Source organism: Dermacentor silvarum, chromosome 10, assembly GCF_013339745.2.
Source record: "Dermacentor silvarum isolate Dsil-2018 chromosome 10, BIME_Dsil_1.4, whole genome shotgun sequence".
Classification (NCBI taxonomy): domain Eukaryota; kingdom Metazoa; phylum Arthropoda; class Arachnida; order Ixodida; family Ixodidae; genus Dermacentor; species Dermacentor silvarum.
Genome location: NC_051163.1, coordinates 62,030,222 through 62,052,019, shown reverse-complemented (window position 1 = coordinate 62,052,019; position 21,798 = coordinate 62,030,222). Strand labels below are relative to the sequence as shown.

The window sequence follows — 21,798 nt, the reverse complement described above, 5'->3', positions numbered from 1 at the left end:
TCACTGAAACTGAGCGGCGTAAGCCAGTGCATGCAAAGGTCGAGCCGTGTGGAGATCGCTTTCAAGATACGGTGCGCGCGACAACACCGACAGCCGGCACAGGTGCAAAGTGCAAGAACGCATTTGTTGGCAGAGTAGGAGCCCCCCCCTCACTCCCTCCCACGCTACTTTCCCGCTTTGCTCCTTTCACGTGGGGAGATTGCGTCGCCAGTTACTCTTGCGCTCGGTTGCAAGATACGAATGTGGCACCACAAGCACAGCGTCGCCCCCCTCCCCCTCCTTCCCTCCCTCCCATACCCCCACGGCCTTTCGCACAACGGCAGTCACGTTTGCTCTCCGCTGTGCGTTCGCTCTCCGTGAAGGCGCGCGTCCCCCGTGCGCTTTCATTCGCACATACGGTGCACGGTGGTGACCACTTTATCGCCCTTGGCCTCGTGCTCCACGTCTCATGCTCCTCCTCCGCATTGCCCTCGTTGATCTCCTCTCCCATCGGTGGGCGCACCTTGTGCTCACTATCGCCCTTGTCGGCGAGATTTTCCCGCGGAAGCCGCAATTTCGTCTCACGCGGCTGCACTGTAAGTGGTATGCGTAGTCGAGTCCCACTACAACGAAATTCACGGGACACACGAAAAATTTCGTTGTGGCGGAACTTCGTTGACGCGAATTGGTATGTATATACCTTATTTTCGCGATACTAAGCACCCCTCCCCCCCCTCTATTTTCGCGAAAAAAAATTGCGGGAAAAGTTTGCATGCGAATCTAAGCAGCCGCCTATTGGTTAAGAAGAGCGCGTAGCCAAGGCCGCCTTGTGACGCCCGCGAGCCGCGCGTAGCCGGAGCCGTCGCACTCCTGAGGTGGCACGGCGTCCGCAGCGCGATCTCGCCGCACAGTCTGACTGCAGAGCAGCGCGATCTCGCCGCACAGTCGGACTGCAGAGCCGCGCGGACTCGTGACGCCCGCGCGCCGCGTGGACTTGTGACGCTCGCGCGTGCCGCGCGTAGCCGGAGCCGAGCGTCACGAGATTTTTTCGAATCTAAGCACCCCCCCCCCCCCCCCCCCCCGCCTTTACTTTGGGCATCGCGATCACGAAAAAAAGGGGTTGCTTAGAATCGCGTAAATACGGTACGTATGCCAAACGGCAAAGCCGCAAACGAAACCGAAACCATCGTCAGGGAAATCTGCGTGATGGCGGTGGGCGGCAAAGTGTTGAGAGGGTACCAGAAGGCAGTCGATAAAGTGTCAACTTCACGAGAGAATGCATTGTCCGCCGCTGTTACAGCATTTTTCGTACATTGCGGCTGACGCCTAATCCAACGCGCGTGCCCGGCTGGTTGCGAAACACTCATTTTGCGGCACACGCACCTTCGCAATGAGGCGGTTTGAATTATCGCAATTTCACTGCATATTTATGACAAAGTCGGCAAGCTTGCGCTTACCGGAAGTTTTATTTCCCGAAGTCAGTCAGCCTGGATTTCTTACGCTTCACGGCAAGCAAAGGCATTACGTGAGTCTCAGAGTCCGTTAAAAGAGCCATCGCATTGTCGTGGGTACGGATAACTTTTCTGATGAGGCGAAAATGAACCATTGCTTTTTTCAAAGCAGTCGCCGGAGTCGGTGTGTCTAGCGATAGTCATTTTCCCCCAAACGACGAGACGTTAGCATCTTGTTGACAACAGCGGCTGCGGCGCGGCCGCTATCTTGAAATGCGACGTGCACAAAGTGAGCGCCCGCGCGGGCCTCATCTTCAAAGCAATGTGCGATGGGGGCAAAGTGCAACTAGTGCCGGTAGAGAGTCGTGTGCGCTGTGCTTTCGACGTTTAGTTCGCGGTGAAGCGAGTGACAGCAGGGAGGTCAATTCATTCGCTGTTATTGCCGCGTCTCACTCCAGCGTGTTGACACGGAGTTTCCGCGGTCATCAAGCGAGATCTGTTCATGTTTATCTGTGTGCGTGTGACACCGTGCCCGGTAATTTAGTTAGCGAATGTTTACAAGAAAACTACTATCTTTAGTTCGTATAGCTGTCTACTAACTTGCTATCGCAACCGATGCTTCGCCTTGCGGGCGAAACTGCGAGATTTTTCCTTTTGCTTTCTGCCTCGGCGATCGTATGTGCCTTCTCCTTGAGAGAGAGAAGTTTACGCTTCATCGTTGGCGTAGCCATTTCACCCGGACACACACCACAGAAAACGGCAGCGATTGTGGTGATCCCCTGCAGTGTCGCGCAGGCGCGTGGTGATCACGCGTGGCTATGGATTGCAGTGGCTTAAACCGGTACTTTGAATTTGATTTCGTTCGCGAAAACCTCGTTCAAGCGGACATACGATCATCACAGCTTTGGAAGGGCCTTCTAATTTGACTACTCGGCAGTTTCAATTTCAATTCAGTCACAGTTTCGTTCTCGAAAAGTTCGTTGAAGCGGAAATACCGAATAAAACGCCTTCGTTATGAAGGGACTTTTTTTGTATTACTTTCTATGGGCAGCTGACGGCGAATCCGAAAATCTTCGTTGTGGCGGAAATTTCGTTGTAGCGGCATTCGTTGTAGAGGGATTCGACTGTACATGGAGTTCTATGGGAGGGTAAACGGGAGTTGGAAAAGTCCGCGTTGTAGCCAGTTCTGCACTATAAACGGTTACGTTATAAGTGGTCTATACTGTAAATGCTTTTTACGTACGTGTGCCTGAGTGAGTTCACCTCTCGACTCTTTAATTTAGCTAGTTTTATTGTGTTTCGATGATACGAATTTCAGCTAATACGAATTTTTTTTGTGACCCCGTGAGATTCGTATCATCGAGATTCCACTGTACAGTGTTTCGTACAGAGCAGGCAGCCCTGGAGAGGCTATACAGGTAGTGCACCCACTGGTGTGTCGCTCTACACTTTTCACAGTGCAGTTGTCCTTAATCTGCAATGCCTTCTACGAAATAATGACTTCATACATTACAACAGCTGCTTGTGGACAGAAGTTTACGTCAAATCACTTATTATGTGTGCATATTTGTGCTTCCAGTAAGTGGCATACTGCTGTATTTTTGCTTGTGCAACCCGCAACAAAAATGCAAAAAATGGAACACTATCAAGTCGGGGTACAGGTTGTATGCAAATTTCACCTTGGAATTGTGGCTTCACGGCAGCATGAGGTGCAAATTTCGCTTTAATGTGTGGTTTCACGGCAGCGCACACTACACTGCCGTGAAGCCACACCTAAAGGGCAGGTTCTTTGCCATTCAGTTTCATTGTCTCCTAGTTATTCCCACCCTCATCCCATCCTTGTGTGTTGAAGCTCCCTTCCATGGTCAGCCATTCTCCTCCTTTTTACGGATCGCTATTTTGCATTTTGTAGTTAGCGAATAGTGCATGTGGTGCCGGCAAACTAGAACTCACATCACTATGAGCTGCGCCCAACGGCCATTCTGGCGCAGCAGAAGCTTTCACATGACGGAGAAAATTGCGATTTTAGCTTGTGGATGCGTATCATGTGATCATATGCACGTCACTCGTGCCTGCGATGCTCTCTTGGTCCATGCAAAGCGTTTTGCAATACGGCTCGGTTGGGTTTGCTCCATTTCCGTTGCCCATTCGAGGGCTGCTCTGTCCGCGCTGCCATCCTTTATCATGTGAATGTTAGGTGCGTAGCCATCCGATTCACGTCATTCTATAATGAGGATGCCTCTCCAAAGCTTCATTTACCTAATAAAGATGTTTATTCTTTCTCTCACGTCACATGTCACATAACTGATTTGTCTGATCACATCTGTTATGTGAACCCAGCTTGATCAGCATCACCGAAGAGGTGGGACGGGGGGGAAGCCATTTACTGAAGATATGACATGAACGAGTCGTGCATTCACGAGCTGAGACTTCATGCAGGGATTTAGCGTTGTTGTGTGCAGTTATCTATGCAGTGGTGTAATTAGTAATTGCAGTAATTATACTGCATTTCCACTGCACAGCACAAAGGGTGACACGATACACAGACGCCAACGAAACATATAACATTGAGTTGTCAAGATGATGTGATGGTGCAGCCTCGGATTCTGACTCATTTAAGTTACTCGTGAACAAGCTGCTAAAATAAACCTGTCCTCTTCCAACTTTTACTCACTTCTCGGAGCACAGGTTCTCCTGGATTTGAATGATTTGCTTTATTCTCTGTATATATTTTTTTCTACCATCACAAGGCTCTGACTCTCGGCATTGTCTCAATGACTGCGGTGTTCTGCTGCTGTGTATGAGGCCACCATTTCTATTCCCTGTAGTCGTGGCTTCGTTCCGATAGAGATGGAATGCAGAGGTGCTTGTGTGCTGTACTCTGGTCGCACGTTAATGCACCCCAGGTGGTCAAAGTTAACCTGGAACCTTCCTCTATGGCTTTCCTCATAGGCCACTGTGCAGCTTTGGGACATTGAACGCCGCAGTCTAAGTTTTTAATTGGCTCTGAACTTGGGTAGTTGACTAGCATTCATCGCTGACCTATAATGGAATAAATGTGGCACGTTATGAACAACCGAATGAACCTCGGATGAACTTAAGCGCTTGTCTGCGCGTAGCACCACAAGGTGAGAGATTGCACACAGTGGTGACTATGTGTTGTTGCTGGTCTTTACAGGGTGTTAACGGCACACAGCCCTGCGATGCGCAAGCACTTCCAGGTGAGCACATCACTTGGTTCTCTTCAAACAGAAAACAGATTATTGCTTCCTCAACAGAGTAGTGCAGGACAGATGGACACATCTTTTTCATGAGAGAGTATGGAGCACTTACGTGCCTGTGTTAATAACTTTTTCAAAAAATTTGGGCAGAACTATGCGAATAGCCGAAATTCGTCGTTTATGAGCATGCACTGCAGCTGGGCTTCTTTCTCGTGCTTCTTTCTGGAGATGCTGCACCTTCAGGCAGAGCCGCCAAGAAATTTTTAAGAACTTGCATTCGAACTTTTCCAAGAATTTGCCTGTGTCAGACAGGCTTGAGGCTCTATCTCAAATGCATAAAAGGCAAAAAGAAAATATATATATATACAAAATATTTCTAATTCTGGCAAAGCTCCACAAAAGTAATCGCTCTAGCTCAGAAACATGTAGAGCTAGCACGAGTCCAGTCAACCCTTATGGCAACCGTTGGGCAAAACAGTTCTACAATCTAGTGAAGCAGAGGCAGATGCTGCAACTGTTGCAGCAGGGAAAGGGTTGAAGAAATCTAGGTGGACGAGAATAACCCTCCCCTGAAAATGGTGCCTCTCATAGCCTGCGAGTTTCTTCGGCACTTTCAGTGGACATTTGGGAGAAAAATATGTTTAGCTGGTGTTAGTACGATACTAAATAATAATAAAAAAAAAAGGTAAGACACTTATTGTGAGAGGAGATTTTATATGCTAGAAGAGGAGACACAGGCATGAAAAAACAGGTGATGCTGCCTTGCAGTTCCCACACCAGCTCACCATGATGTGGATTTTCACAGCGTCTCCTCAAGCCTAGTCAATTTTTTGTCAGTAAAGATGAACTACATTGTATTCTAAACGAGCCATAGACTGGCGTTAACAAGTTTCATGAACACTTACTGTGCTGCAACAGCCCAAATATGGGAAAGGACTTTAATATTCATGATGTCACACTGATACAGTCAAACCACGATATAACGAACCTCGATTTAACGAAATTCATTATGTAACAAACGATTTTTATTTCCCCATATTAGTTCTATTGAATTAACGAAACCTCGATATGACAAAATTCTCGATATAACAAAGTTTTTAGCTGCAAGTACAACTTCGTTATATCGAGGTTTGACTGTACTTTAAATGCAGAATTTAACAAAATTAAGCTTGGCCTTCATTCTTCTTATCGTGAAATATAACGAAAATAGAGCTTACTTTATCAGTCTGTACTGACATAATGTTTCTGTTTAGACATAATGTTTCTGTTTAGTGTTCCTTTAAGCAGCATGATTTGATTTGACTTCCAGATGATTGTGTGATGAGCCGCGGAAGCGCCATGCTGGAGGGATTCTTTTTCAAGGCCTGGATCTTTGGTGCCGCTTTTTACTGGGCCACCTGGCTCTTCCTGGGGGTGAGTTCACTCTTCTGAATAACGAGCAAGCACGTTGACACGCAAATTCTAATTGCGCATTTTTCCCGTAAATATTCAAAGCATACGTTACCTGCTTGCCATCAGGAAAACAGAAGTGAGTAATGCACGAAGACTTGCAGAATACTGTACAGTGCACTCATTCACGCAGCAGTGGGTGAGCGTGGGCTTCTTAGGAACTGCTTATGAACACGTGATCTGCTACCACAATTTCTTACATTTGTCATCTTTGATGCTACAGTACCACACGTTGCCTTAAAGGGTTGCAAACATGCTGCAACCGGCCAAATAATGAATTGCTTTGGCTAAATTGAGACAACAGACTGTATATAGACTGCCTAGAAGCAAGGCACTTTTATTAAATCAGCGGGAATGGTTCAGCAGAAGTTATCTGCCCAGTACATGTGCTAAAGAACTAGTGCCTCTGTGCAACAACCATTGCTCTTCTGTAGCAGAGTTGCATGGAACAGTCCTCACTTGCATCAGCTGTCCGTTGAGGCTCCAATTCATTTTGCTGTCCCTTATATTCAAATTGAAACGAACATTCTGCAATTTAGAATAGTGATCTGTGGAATCGAATAACCGGGACTGTTGAATTCACGTTCAAAATTTTGAATATTCGTACACCCCTAGTAAGCAGCAAATAGTAGGCACACTACAATCGAGCCACAGAACAGTTAGGTGTGTCAGGTGTGTGCAGCCGAGATGGGTAGGAAGGGCTGCAACAGTCGACATGTTTGCCAAAGATGGAAACTTGTTGCAAGAACACACGAAGCAAGTGCGAAGAACTGTTGCAGTGGCACATGGAGGCGGAGAAGAGATGCATGCGGAGAAATGCTGTTCCTGTGATGGCTTGGAGTGCTTCCACAGGATTTTGTACTGGATGTGCTGAAGTACAGTAGGACCTCATTGATGCAATCCCATTACGTATCGATTTTCTGGGGCCAACGATTGAGATTGAAAACGCAAAAACTGACCCAATACATTTGCGCTTCTTTTTTGCTGGTTCTTATGTCTGTTCCTTGAAAACACGATCTTTCGTCACCAACTTTCAGTACACCGCCAAACTGCGATCATATGTTACGTTTTTCAGCCACTAGATCCCATCTAAAGAGGAAAAGGGAGGCATGCGCGTTTGAGAGCAGTAGACACCTACCACAACAGCTTCCCTGCAAGACTTGTCTGCATATCTCATGTGAAAACACTGGTGTGAACTCAGTTTCCTATTCCGGTACAAGTAAATCTCCTCTTAGGTCTTCACATGTTGCATTCACAGCTATCGCCACCAACCCTATTGCGATAAGCATCTTCACCTGTCTGTTTCACAGCGCGTGGTGCATAGTGCTGTTAGAAGCATACTGCACACTTTTAATGGGCAGTAATCCGAACATGCCACCATTCCCTGCTGCAGGAAGCACAATGTGAGTGCCATGTTTTGCTCTAGCGACATGTAGGTATGGTATTTCAGCGTCGCCCACCGACGTTTTGTCACCCGCCGACGTTTCCCGAAAAGAAATTGTTTCGGTTTCCCGCTGCCATCCTAATTAAACGACTACACAATAGGCAAACAACATCATGCATCTCTCGTCTCTTGGGGCCCCTTTAGCTCAACGTGAGTCGGCTGCTTGTGCGGCAATGATTTGTGACGAGCGTTGGTTAGTGTTTTTCTGACATTCTTTTTCCAACACGTGTAAACGAGGTTCTACTGTATGCAGTTGTAGTTGAGTCTTCCAATTATTTTAGTTACTTCGGATTGTATGTTTTTTTCTCGCAAAACTTATGAATGAATTCTACTGTATACAGTTTGAAGGATTGCTGGCACTGTACGAAGATAAAAGGCTAGGCACAGTGCCACGAATGCTATTGACCGTATGCGCAGACGTGTTCGGTGATGAGTCATACGAATGTTATTGTATCCCTGAAAGTGATCGCATGAGAACACTGCCGCAAGCTTGATACTCTACACAGAGCTCATGTCTAAAATTCATGGAAACGGATAAATTGATTTTCTTCACGACCACTCCCCCCATATTGACAAGGTTTGTTGCATTTAAAAGAAAATATTAAATACTAGTGGCTGTAGGAAGCAGATTTTTATTTAGGCTGTCAGATTTTTTAGAAACATCCTTGGAAATTACAAAAAAAAACATATTTACCATTCTGTAACTCAACAATGCAATGTGATATCACAATTCTTTAAACTGCACCAAATAATACATCTAAAGCGGACAAAATGGATGTTCTGTGCACTGCTCTGAAATACAGTAGACTTTCGTTAATTTTACGGGTTAATTTGATTTTTCGGTTAGTTCAATCCCGACCAAAGGTCTCGGCCGGCGCCCATGCATTTCTATGGGCCCAAACGTTCATTATTTCGATCCTGAAATTGGTTTGGTGGAAAATTCGAACTTGACGAGTTCGCACGTGCGCGCTTGACTCATATGGTGACCCACAATATTGACCCCTTTATAGGCAGCGTCTGTCTTGGCGGTGCTTAGGGAACAGTGAGTGCGTTGAACGCATGTTATCTCCCGTCAGAAACGCCTATTTTTGGCCCGCCCTAGGAAGGTTTCTAAGCAGCAACGGTAGCTCACAATGTCAGATTACTGTATTTACCCGATGCTAACGCATGTCTTCTGTTTTCCAAGGAAACTGGATCAACAATTGAGTGTGCAGTACAATCGAATGCGAAACCTAAACCACCTACGTCGCATTCGTACACTTTACTGCATAACACAAGTCTGTTGCGGCGAAGCTGACTTTAAAAATTGTGCAGTGAAGCTGACATTAGGAAACCGGCTGCCATTCCTAGAAAAATCGGGTGCGTGTCAGATTTCTGCTTTAGACACACATAAAGTGGGTGCGCGCTTGATTTGGGGCTGTGTTGGACTCTCCCAAATACTGCCAAGTGAATCTGCTGTGTTTTGGCATTTTTTCATCTTGTCTAATTTGACCCGCCGGATAATTCGATCATTCTCATCGGTCCCGTCAAGGTAGAATTAACGGATGTTGATTGTATACCACTAATGTGGGAGTAGGAATCTTGCAAAGCCCCCATAAGAATTGTGACAATTTCACGTAATCTAAAAATTGAATTTGTTAATTCGACCCAATAGGACCAACAAAATTTATCAAATTATCCGGCACGTCAAATTAAAGAAGAATCAGAAAAAAAAAAAATGCTAAAACACACCGTTGATCCGTTTGGCAGTATTTGCCTTATTCTAAAGCACCCCCCGTATCAAACATGCCCACTTTCTATCGCTCCAAAGTAGGAAACTAATCTAGGAATGACATTAAAGGTTCTAAACAATGTAGAAATCTAACGTGCACCTGATTTTTAGGAAGAAAAATGTGGTCAAAGGTCTGATAAGTTTTAGCAATCGTTTTCTTTTTAAAGTCAGCTTTGCTGCAATGTATCTGTTATGTGGTGAAGCTTAGAAATGCCGCGAAGGTACTTTTGGTTTCATATCCGATTGCACCATGTAGACAATTTCCGTGCCAATTTTCTTGAAAAAAAAATGCATGCGTTATAATCGGGTAAATATCATAACCAGGACATTGTGAGCTACAGTTGTTGAAATCTTCCTAGGGCAGGCCGAAAATAGGCATTGCTGACGGGAGATTTTTTCTTGTGTGTTCAACCTATTCACTGTCCCATAAGCTGCACCAAGACAGACTCTGCCACTAATGGGGTCACTACTGGGGTCGGCAATATAGGGGTCAGGCGCGTGCGTGTTGGCTGTTCAAGTTCTAATTATCTAGAGAAAGCCAATTTTAAGACCGAAATAATGAAAGTTTGGGCTCATAGAAATGCGTGGGCCCCGGCCGGGACCTACTGATGAGATGCAATTAACAAAAAAAAAATCGAATTAACCAAAGTCAACCAGACGTCTATTGTATCAAGATTGTGTGCTTTAGATGCTCTAACATGTTCAGTTTACAGAAATGCGATATTTCTGTTTTTGATGTAGAGGTAACGAATTGGGGTAAACTTCGAGCTTTAATTAATTTTTAAACTTATCATCGTTTGGGAATTTTTTTGTCAAAAAGTTCATGCCTTAAATGATAAAAAAATCTGCTTCCTAGAGTCACTAGAACTAGACCTTCTCTCAAATGCACGAAATTTTATTCAAATCAGTCCAGCAGTATTGTCATAAATGCATTTCTGCATTTTACATGTATTTGAATAGGAAAATCAGAGTTGGTCTGGAGCTAAAGCTTCATCTTAAGGCATGAAAAGAGAGAACTAAGGGAGAGAGAGAATCCTGTGTAGCACATCAGAAGCTGGCACATCTAAGTCCATGCATCGACTTCACTGCCTACATTGCTCTATTACCGTACTTTCTGGTGTATAAGACGCATTTTTTTTTTCTGAATTTTTCGGCGGGGCCTCTTATAGAACGATGCGACTTATGTACGTTTTTTTTTTCCCGGGAAAACTGCCGTCGAAATCGGATCTGATGTGGCCACGTGAAGCACGCAGCTTGACGTATGTAATTGCTACGTGTTCTGTGCACGCTATTGAGGTGCCGAATTCTTCTCATGATCGAGTTCCCAAGCGCCATGCGAGAAGGGCGGAGCAGCAACGCAAGCGGCGGCAGGCCGACCCCGAATTCGTCGCATCTGCTGATCGCTCACAAGATACGGCACGCGCCGCTGCGCACACTACGCAGTTGCTACCAGAATACAACCCCCCCCCCGGCTCTCTCCCGCGCTGCCTTCCCGCTTTCCTCCCTTGTGCGCGATTCGGCTCACCGTCGGACGCTTTCACTCGCACATATAGCGTATGGCGCGCGGGGATGATGCTATCGTCCTTTATCGACCTTTTACTTTATACGGAACATCGCGGCAACCACGACAGCAGAAATGCGCCTGGAGCGGAATTATATAGAGCACCCATACGCTTGCGCGTGACCCGCGTTCACGGAAAGAAACGTCACGATTTTTTTTTTAATTGCTTACTGAACTGCGTCTTATACAAAGGTGCGACGTATAGACCGGAAAATACGGTAGTTTCATTAGTATGATAGTCCTCATCATGCAGCATGTTTCAGAAGTACCAGCGGAGGGTAAAGGCACCAAGCACATGGAGTGACGAAGCACAAACACACATGCACACTTGAAAGGTAGCCAGTATGCAATTGTGATTGACTGGTGTATGAGAAACGAACAGATACACACATGCCATTTGAGAATGGAAAAGTTGATTGTTTGGCAAACTAGTGCCATATCTTTTGGATATCTCCACTGCAGTCTTGGCTTATTACTGAGCACAGGTATTTGTCTTCACTACAATGTAAATATCATCACCATCATCATTATTCAGTTTACGGACAAGCAGGGACAAAAATATTGTGGAATCTGTGAGCGCATGTCAAACTACGTTCTTGGGCCCTCTGACAGAGCAAGCGCCTGGTATTGTGTGTAGGCAGGCACACGAGCACGAAAGGACGTGCATGTGCAATGCCATGTCTCGACACCAGCCACTTGCTCTGTCAGAGGGCACAAAAATGCAGTGTGCCACGCTCTTGCAGATTTCGCAAGCTGTATGTTCCCACTTGTACACTGCAAAGCTAAAGCTTTTCTCACCAATCCCTGATTACCCATGTCTTGTGTCTGCCGACGCCATCGTTTGTCTCCGAAGTTCTGTAAATCTGACTTAGTTTCGTTGTAACTGTGTTTGCATTGCAACATAAATAGACGAGGGCTGTGGTTGATTGAGAATAGCAGAAGTTTCAAAGATCTTGCTGCAAGGTTTGCAACCTTTGCTGCAAAGTTGCAAAGGTTTTGACCACCTGTTTGCATCTATTTGCACAGAGCATGGTGGTCTCCTTCCTTGTGCTGATGGTGCGTGGGCGGCAGTCATCGGTGGAGGTCGACACCGATGAATTTGAGGACGACGATGAAGAGCCCCTCGTTCGCGCCTGAACGATACGACGTGCCATTAGTCAAGGCCACTTGGCGTGCTATCACCACGTTCTGAGTCCACCCCTGTGAGAGATCAGTCCCTTTTCGGTGTTTGCTGTTTTCCTGTGCTCCATCATCTCTCAATAACAGGCATTCTTTACTAGTTTTGGCTAATGAACACACAGCCAAATATGTGTATATAATTGCAGTCAGGTATATTGCTTAAGGCCAACTACAACAGAGTGTCACTTTAGCTAAATCGGTTATAAATGAGTATTGTGTACTATTGAAGCATTCTTGGTTAAGCTGCAGGGGCTGGCAGTTGTCTAGCTTTCTTATTAGCAGGCTTTTGAATAGCGCATAAGAATGTATGTGGAGGTTAGCAAATGGGAAGTAAATGCCAGTACGTCGCCTTGCCCGAGATTTTTTCAGCACGATGCAGGCAGCCACAAGTGCTGCCTAATCTCACAGGTCGTGCCGAGGGACTGCGCTGGTTTTCAACGTTCTAGGTAATGCGTCACTTCTGGCAAGTGGTAATGGCAGTGTTTTAAAAAAATTTCTTTCAGTTTTGGTGCCAAAAATGTATTTTTCTTTTGTAGCTTTTTCTGATCATCCATTCGTACTCGTAACGTAAAATTTTGTATGGCGACTGCTCCATACCTGCACTATCTCAAACTAAGCTTATTGTGCGGTCCAAAGTTTTGCTGCAGTTGGCATTAACATATTCTTTTATGGGCTCAGAAAAGAGCCCACAATGTGTGAGCCAGGCACATGCAGGCAAACGGTCTTTAGGAGTATGAAAATGTTTTAGAAAAGGCCTGGTACTTGAACTTTGTGACCCTGTCTATAGCACAGTGGTCTCTAGTCTCACTGGCACTACAATTGTGCAGTGAGCAATTGCATGCTAAGGTTGAGAAGAACCTCATGCTGTTGCATTGCTAAAAGCCAACTTGCGGTTTCCCACTGCTACTAATAGTTGACATGACCGGGAGTGTAGTGTCGTTTATATTCTCCTATTAAAGCATTGGAATGAGTGTGTGTGTGTGTGTATTTCATGAGATAAATTTGTGTGCAAACGAGATAGTATTTATAGTTTGCAGGCAGCATCGCACAGAAGAGTGGGAAGTACTACAGCCCATATCTTACACTTGTGTATTGCTGAAAAAAAACCTTTATAGAAATGTTTTTTTTTCTTGGTTTCTTGCAGTTTTATTAAGTATGCTAAAGGTTATTGTAAGTTACTTGTACACATTGTGATTGAGAACCACTGTTATTTTATTCGAAATAAGGTTTATTCTAATAGCACAGAGGGGTCAGTTTATGTGTGAGAGCAAGACAATGTATGCAGCTGACTGCCACGGTGCTTGTGAAAACGTTCCAGCATCTTTACGATAGCAAGCTTTTGTTGTGAAGTTCTTTTGTCATCCGCTGATGTCAATTTGTTGACCAAGAAGTTCTTCATTGGTAGTGGCACCAGGAACAATAGAAATAGACTGGTGCTGTGCAGTTGTGAAAATTACTGAGCCCTGTGCTTACTTTTTATCTTTGATGTGCTTCTCAGTCAGTCAGGCCAGAGATAATCATTCAGAACTATGTATCAGTTACATTGCTTTCGCGGTTTGTGAGTAATGGAACTGTATATACACAAGCTCTTCACAGAGTATCGGTGAGGTAGGCCTAAGCAGCAGCGCTGGCACAAAGGCATTGGCAACAATGAAATAAGGAATGCATGTAGTCGAACTTCATTATAACAAAGTACGGCACTGACACAAAAATACTGTCGTTATAAGCAATATTAGTTACGAGTAGATATTCATTGCATGCTGATATCGGTGAGAAACATTTAATTTGAAAAACTTCATTGTGTTCGATAATTTGTTAAATTCATGTTCGTTATGTAGTTGCGACTGTAGTGGCTTTTTTCTTTTTTCTCCGAAAAAAGATGCGGCTGTGAGCGCTTTGGCTGCCAACCACATCTTCACTGCTTTGGTATTCAGCAAAGTGTAATATATATACCTTGTAAATATATTGCAGATATATATTTCATAAACCTCACCCCTTATATAACACCCCAAAAGGCGTCTTTAAGGAAAATAAAGTGGTGTGTTGTGATGTGATATATAAACAGGCTAAAACCCTATAATGTCTCACTGCAGGATACAACTGTGTCTGTAATTTCACGTGATGTGGCACATATGGCACATTCATGGCACATTTGACTGGTCTTTTCAGAGCACTCCAGCAGTGCTTCGAAAACAGCAGCAAAGCTCTAGTGTGGACGTAAGTGGGCTCCAGTAGTGTTAATGAAGCTGGATTATCGCTACTATACCCAAGTATTCTGGTAGCACAGCTAGAGCGCTCTAAAATGTCCAGTCGAATGTCCATAACTGCTGTGGAAAACCAAGATAGCCTGTTCCTTTAGTTGCTGACAGTACCCAAATGTGCTACGAGCGAGTCAGACTTGACATTAGATGTTTTTGAAACTCAAAGGAAACTGTACATAATATATACGCTGTGTGCTGACTGTACAATTCTGCAAAAGCAGTGTTTTTATTTTGCTTGTTCTTGCCCTTCCACACTACCTAATGTTGGAATGAAGTGCAAATTAAAATAAAGATAAGTTTGACATCTCCCCCTGTTTGTTGCCTACTGTATTACTATGTGACAAGTAACTCTTATATCAGCCCCAGTATATTCATCAATGCCGCTCACCTCATGCTTCTCCCTCATGCTTTAGTATACTCCTCAGTAATGCACCTCGGCAATTCTTAGTTTTTTAATCAGGTGCTTTCAACATCATGTTGAAAACACTGGATCGAGAAGAGAGGTGTTTCTCTGGCAATCACTCAAGAATTGCTGAGTAGCATTATCGAGGTATGGTGACACCTCAATCAAGAGGTGTGAAGTTTGATTCCCACCTGAAATATTGTGCAGATGTTTTGACCAGTAAGTGGCCCTTGAGGCAAAATAGGCCACAGGCAAGCTTTATAACTGTCAGAATTGCACCAGTAGCACACCCAGGAAATCTGCCAGGGGGGGTTAAATTTTTGTGTAGGGGGCGGGGGGAAGCAAGCTCTTTGCATAATATGCAATTTTCTTGCTTTAGCCAGAGGAATGCAACAGCGAAATAAAAATGCCTAATAATTACAATAATGACACCAAGGATGATGACGATGGTTATTTCTTCAGCGTTTTACTGATAGTAATTTAAGAGTGAATGAATAAATGTAAGACAGTGATAGAGTGTTTGTGTTAATCAGGAAAATTCGACCTCAAGCCACCTCCTGAATTGTAATGACAATGTGAACAGAGCGCTGAAGGTACACGTTGGACTGGTGGGGCTGGACGCGTGGGGGGGAGGGGGGTTAACTCTGGCTCGGGGGGGGGGGGGGGGGTTACAACACCCGAAACCCCCCCTTGTCAGTGCACCACTGAATCGCACACTACATCGATTCCGTCTGTGTCATCACGAGCCATCTCCACCTATAGTTTTTTCGAGGCCCCACTGTGGAAAAGATGGAAATGCTGCCACGAAGAGGAAAGTGGCAGCTTTGAGAGGGTGTGGTCTAGCAATGCAGCTGCCTCTCTCATCTTTCTGTCTCTTCTCCACCCGTCCCCACACTGCTGGCAGATGACACCTGAACATCTGCCAGCAGTAGGGTGCAGTCAGCCTGAACATCTGCCAGCAGTAGGGTGCAGTCAGCAGGCTTTCCTCTTCTCTGTCAATCAATCTGTCTCTATAACTTTAGGCTGCCTTGCCAGACTCGCTGGCGAAGTCAGCAATATCCAGGGCAAGAACAGGTAAGTCACTTGATTGGTGGGGTTTATAATGATTGGATCTTTAGCAGGTAAAGAAGGTATTCAGCAGTACCCTTTGGTGGAATTTGAGCTCGGCTTCGTTCGAACCTGTTGATGTGAACAAATGTGAGTAAAGAATTATCTGAACGTGAAAGCGCTCTCACTTTGCCACACAAGTCGGTGACTCGAGAAAGGAGTTGGTCGCACCTGATAGGCATGGCACCAATACATTTTCAAATATTCTCAAAGAAAAAAATCGCGCACCATTAAACTGCTGTGAAAGTGGATTACCAGCGAAGCAGTTTAGTACACGGTGTAGAGGTGACACAGAATTTAGATCAAAGGTGTCAGCAAATTTTATTTCTCTTGAGCGGCGACAGCGATCATCCCGAATAAGCCACATGCACACACCTTTATTTTAATCAGTGGTCTTGATAGGCGGCTTACATTTGCATATTGCCACCTCGGGGAGCCGGTGGAAAGTAGACGCGCGACAGGACTGCCACGCCGGGAGAGTGGGAGGAAACTAGGCACGCAAGCGCTTGGTTTGATGACTAAGAGAGGGCGGTGCGAGCGTATACATGGCCGACACGGGTCGCACAACAGAAAATCTTTGAGAAGCCTTATTGTCTACCTGAGAGTCTACTGATATTGAAAATGGTGCCCATTGATTATACTGAAAATGCATATTCAAGTGATGAGTGATTGATGTATGCACTTCCCTGGACAGAGGAAGCCACAAAATCTTCATACACGAATGTGGCTGCTCACAGATGACAGTGGCATGCCTACCGTAATTGCGCTTGCAGAGCACAAAGCAGTACTGGTATCATGGGCGTAGGTGGTGCATTGAGAATTGCAGATGGTTGTGTAGGCCACAATAGCCTTCAGTACAACATTAATACCAAAATTCTTTGTCGCCGACATGCTGCTTACCCGATTATGCTTCAGACTGGGAAGAGTAATTCTAGAGGTCCCAACACTATTTCAACATGGAAAAAATATTGCAACACATGGAGTATAACATACAAGACACAAGGGACAGGATACAAACAATAAGAACGAGAGCAACACAAACGTATGTGGTACGAGAATGAAAGACGGAAAATTTTTTGTACCCTTGTAGAGCGTAGCAACATGGTAGCACAAAAGAAAAAAAAAGTGCAGTAACCATTGACGATAATCCTCAATGTAAATGGATAGCCGGACCTTTCCAGGAAGCTCTTCACTTTATCAATCGAATGATCGCTTGAAAGCGTATATTTTTTGCATTGTGAATATTTAGGTAGCATGTTTTGTTTAATTCTATAGGGAACAGAGCCGTTAGCCAGCACATCTGCAGTGCTAGTGTAGGTGGCCGTACGTACAAGGCCGATGCGTCATATGTGTTGTACGTCTTCAGTGGAACTAGCGCTGGCTTGAAAGGAGACCGCCATCCTTCTCTCCCGCAGCCCCCACAATTAAGGGGAGAGGGCGGCGGCAAAATAGAACGGCTTTTCTGTGCTCCATGGGCTTTATTTAGTGCTCCACTCTCTGTGGCTCCACCACAGCATGTAAACCCTGAGAGGCCTGAAAGTTCTCGCTTACAACTCTGTTGTAATTGCTGGTTTTTGGCGTCTGATGCGCCCCCGCAATTGATTGCACATGAGCACGTGCCCTTTGCAACGCCGCCTTTGTATCAGCGATGAAAGTCAGACGACCACGAAAATGGGCGAAAGAGACCGGCTCTGTATCCCCCAGTGCTAGGCAGTCGAAGTCTTCAATGTAGCGGCATATAACTGGAGGAAAAAGTGGAACTAATACTGGGCTTCTGTGAAGATCTTTAGCGATGTTTAGAGCTTGCCTGTGACAGATAACACAATTCTAGTCCTTGAGCTGAACTACTCCGAGGCAGACATTATTTGCTCGAAAATTGCAATACATAATTGACTAATTCTTGAATGTCACTAAGTTTATTTATTGTGTTAGCATTCTTAGGATACTTCACGCATTTTCCCGGGGCTATATAATGACACGTATACATGTTTATCTTTCACCATCAACAAGTCCATCAACAAGTCTGGAGTGCGCCCCGACCCTCAGAAAACTGCAGCCATCTCCAACTTTCCTCCGCCCGCCGACAAGAACGCAGTGCGTAGATTTCTTGGACTGTGCGCCTATTACAGGCGCTTCGTCAAGGACTTTTCGCGGATCGCTGAGCCACTGACGTACCTCACGAAGGCCGACGTCGAGTTCAAGTGGGAGACGCCGGAAGTTGAAGCATTTGAAGAACTGAAGCGACGCCTGCAATCGCCGCCAATACTTGCGCATTTCGACGAAAACGCCGATACCGAAGTCCACACCGACGCAAGCAGCGTAGGACTCGGCGCCGTTCTTGTGCAGAGGACTGACGGACTAGAAAGGGTTGTAAGTTACGCTAGCCGGTCGCTATCGAAGGCGGAAGCAAATTATTCCACAACAGAAAAGGAGTGCCTCGCCATCATCTGGACTACATCAAAGTTTCGTCCCTACCTCTATGGCAGGCCCTTTAAAGTTGTGAGCGACCACCACGCCTTGTGTTGGCTAGCTAACTTGAAGGATCCTTCAGGTCGCCTCGCACGATGGAGTCTAAGACTTCAAGCATTCGACATCACCGTCGTTTACAAGTCCGGGTGAAAGCACTCTGACGCTGACTGCTTGTCTCGCGCCCCCGTCGAACCGCCGCCATAAGACGACCAGGATGACGACACTTTCTTGGGACCCATCAGTGCCGACGAATTCGCCGAGCAACAGCGAGCCAACACGGAACTAAGGAGCCTTGTAGACTACCTGGAGGGCAAGACCATCATTGTGCCGAAGGTGTTCAGGCGAGGAGTGGCGTCGTTTTTCTTGCAAAACGACATTCTCCTAAAGAAGAACTTCTCGCCTCTCCGAGCCAACTACCTCCTCGTGGTACCCGCAGCATGGCGTCCAGAGGTTCTGCAAGCTCTCCATGACGACCCAACGGCTGGACACCTCGGTTTTTCCCGCACGCTCGCGAGGATACAAGAAAAATTCTATTGGCCTCGCCTCTCTGCCGACGTCGCCCATTACGTAAGGACATGCCGACACTGTCAGCGACGCAAAACACCACCGACAAGGCCAGCCGGACTTCTACAGCCGATCGAGCCACCTCGCCGACCGTTCCAGCAGATCGGGATGGACTTACCGGGGCCTTTTCCGACGTCGACGTCCGGGAATAAATGGATCGTCGTAGCTACGGACTACCTCACCCGCTACGCCGAAACAAAAGCCTTGCCCAAAGGCAGTGCCGCCGAGGTAGCCCGATTCTTCGTTGAGAACATCCTCCTGCGTCACGGCGCCCCAGAAGTCCTCATCACCGACAGAGGTACGGCCTTCACGGCTGAACTAACTCAAGCGATCCTGCGCTACAGCCAGACAAGCCATCGCCGAACCACCGCCTACCACCCGCAGACGAATGGCCTCACCGAGCGCCTAAATAAGACCATCGCCGACATGCTGGCAATGTACGTCGACGTCGAACACAAGACGTGGGATGCCATCCTTCCGTACGTGACCTTCGCATACAACACGGCCATGCAAGAAACGACGCACATGGCGCCGTTCAACCTGGTCTACGGAAGGAACCCGGCAACGACGCTTGACGCCATGCTACCGGACGTCACCGACGAAGAAAATCTCGACGTTGCCACCTATCTGCAGCGTGCCGAAGAAGGTCGACAGCTCGTCCGTTTGCGCATCAAGAACCAGCAGAGGACCGACAGCCGACACTACAATCTTCGACGACGCTACGTCGAGTACCAGCCCGGCGACCGTGTTTGGGTCTGGACTCCGATACGCCGACGAGGACTTAGCGAGAAACTGTTGCGTCGCTATTTCGGACCATATAAGATAATCCGACGTATTGGCGCACTGGACTATGAGGTCGTGCCAGACGGCATTTCGCAATCACAGCGGCGCCGGGCACGACCTGAAGTCATCCATGTGGTGCGTCTTAAACCTTTCTACGCCCGCTGACGACGTTAGGTACTTTGTTACTTTGTTATTGTTTTTTTTTTTTGTTGTTGTTGTTGTTGTTTATTACGCATGGTTTTGTTTTCGCTTTCGTGTTTGTAGCATCGGGACGATGCTTTTTAAGGGGAGGGTATTGACACGTATACATGTTTATCTTTCACCGGTGGCCGCTTTCCACCGGCTAACAAATGTTAAACGTTATCGCTCGGCGCAGGACGCGCCTGTATCGGAAGTTTCTAGAACGTTATCGATGCTTCTTTCCGTTGCCTGTTTTCACCGACGCTTATGTTATCTGATTGTATGACCGACGCGAATTGTCTAGAACTTTCTGGAAGACACGCGGGCATCAGGGATTAATCTGGAACCTTCGATGACTCAGGTATAAAAGCCGACGCGCTTCGCCGCTGATCAGATTTTCGACGATCGCCGACTGTGTTCGCCGCTTTCGTTGTGCTTCGAGTGTAGCTTGCTTTTGTGGGCACAGGTTCGCCCAATAAAGAATCAGTTTCGTCATACACAGCTTTTTCGACTGTTTACTTCAGCGTCACTGCTACGTGACAATATGTTTGTATCTATGTATGTTTGTTCGGATCTAACCGTTTTTCCGCCTACCTGTGTCGCTGGGTAGTCCGTGGTCGAATGGATAGTGCATCAGTCTGCTGCGCTGAGGTAACAGGGTTCGAAACCAACCGTAGGACCAACTTGGGTCTTTGGGTATGTGGCAATGTATACATACCATCGACCAAAAAGTTTACAGACCAAGGGATCTGACAAAAAAGCTGAATATCTCCGCAGCCTCAAAACGCAGCCTGGTATTCCCATTTCCAACATTTACGGTTTTACTGCCTACATTTAAAGGGGCCCTGAACCACTTTATCGAAGTGGAGAAAGACATTTGAAGTGAAAATAGGCTATTGCGGAATCACTTTGCTGCAAAAAGTACTTCAATGCGTTCAGCAGAAGTGGAGTTATCGGCAGTCAAACACGGCCTCCATTGTGCTCCCCCTCCTCCTCCAAAGCCTTGCACTGCGAAGGCTACGGCGGAGACGTAACCGTCACTTCAAATTTTCGATTCGGTGCCTACGCCTTGTAACATACGCGGTGCTGGTCGCACTCTACGTTGGGGCCTGCAGATAAGATTGCCCCACTTGCCGCGATATCTTTTCTTTTTATTTTTGCCACTCCCTGATTGGCTATGTAGCGCACAAAAAGCGCGTCGCTGCAAGAATAAAGGTGATTGTCTTCCTGGCACTGCGTGGGTCGTCTGTTCCTTGGGCCGGTCGTCGAGCCGCCGAATACGTAACAGCTGGTGGCAGCGGTGGGATACGAACCCACGCCCCCGAAGAGACGTGATGCACAGTGCCTTCATCTTTTCTGCGATGGCTACCTCATCATGCCCGCCTGTGCCACCATGCACCTCGGCTTCTTCACCCTTTCCAAGCGCAAGGACAATGTGATCATGCAAAACGCGTCAGTGCTGTGCTTGCATGGACAATCTTGTTTCTATCGTTGGCTACCTGTTCGCCCCTACAGTTCTTCAAGAAGCGTCATCCTCTTGAACGCTTTCCGAAATGGGTAGCTTTGGCCGAGCTGTAAAATTCGCGGTGCTGGTCGCACTCTACGTTGGGGCCTGCAGATAAGATTGCCCCGCTTGCCGCGATATCTTTTTATTTTTGCCACTCCCTGATTGGCTACGTAGCGCATAAAAAGCTCGTCGCTGCAAGAATAAAGGTGATTGTCTTCCTGGCACTGCGTGGGTCGTCTGTTCCTTGGGCCGGTCGTCCTGCCGCCCTCGGCGTCGAGCCGCCGAATACGTAACAGCCTGGCTAAACGCAAACCAAACGCGGCTGTCCTCAGAGAGCCGCAGTGCGCTTAGCCACTGGACTCGTGGCGGGAACTCGCGGCGGCCGCGGTGTAGCCGACCGCAGCGACCAATAGCAGCCGCGTATTGGAGTGCGCTTTATGACGAAATAAAGCGCACAGAAAAGAGTGAG

General features: G+C 46.6%; 1 protein-coding gene across 1 annotated transcript in view; it reads left to right on the top strand.

Moving 5' to 3' along the window:
- The window catches only part of LOC119465815 (probable lysosomal cobalamin transporter), a 37,331-nt gene extending 23,677 nt beyond the window's left edge, over positions 1–13,654 (top strand). The window contains exons 2-4 of the mRNA XM_037726291.2: positions 4,559–4,651; positions 5,961–6,064; positions 11,903–13,654. Of these exons, the coding sequence (XP_037582219.1) occupies positions 4,585–4,651; positions 5,961–6,064; positions 11,903–12,013 (282 nt within the window). The 5' untranslated portion in view covers positions 4,559–4,584 and the 3' untranslated portion in view covers positions 12,014–13,654. The remainder of the gene's footprint in view (positions 1–4,558; positions 4,652–5,960; positions 6,065–11,902) is intronic.
- The last annotated feature ends 8,144 nt before the right edge of the window (positions 13,655–21,798 follow it).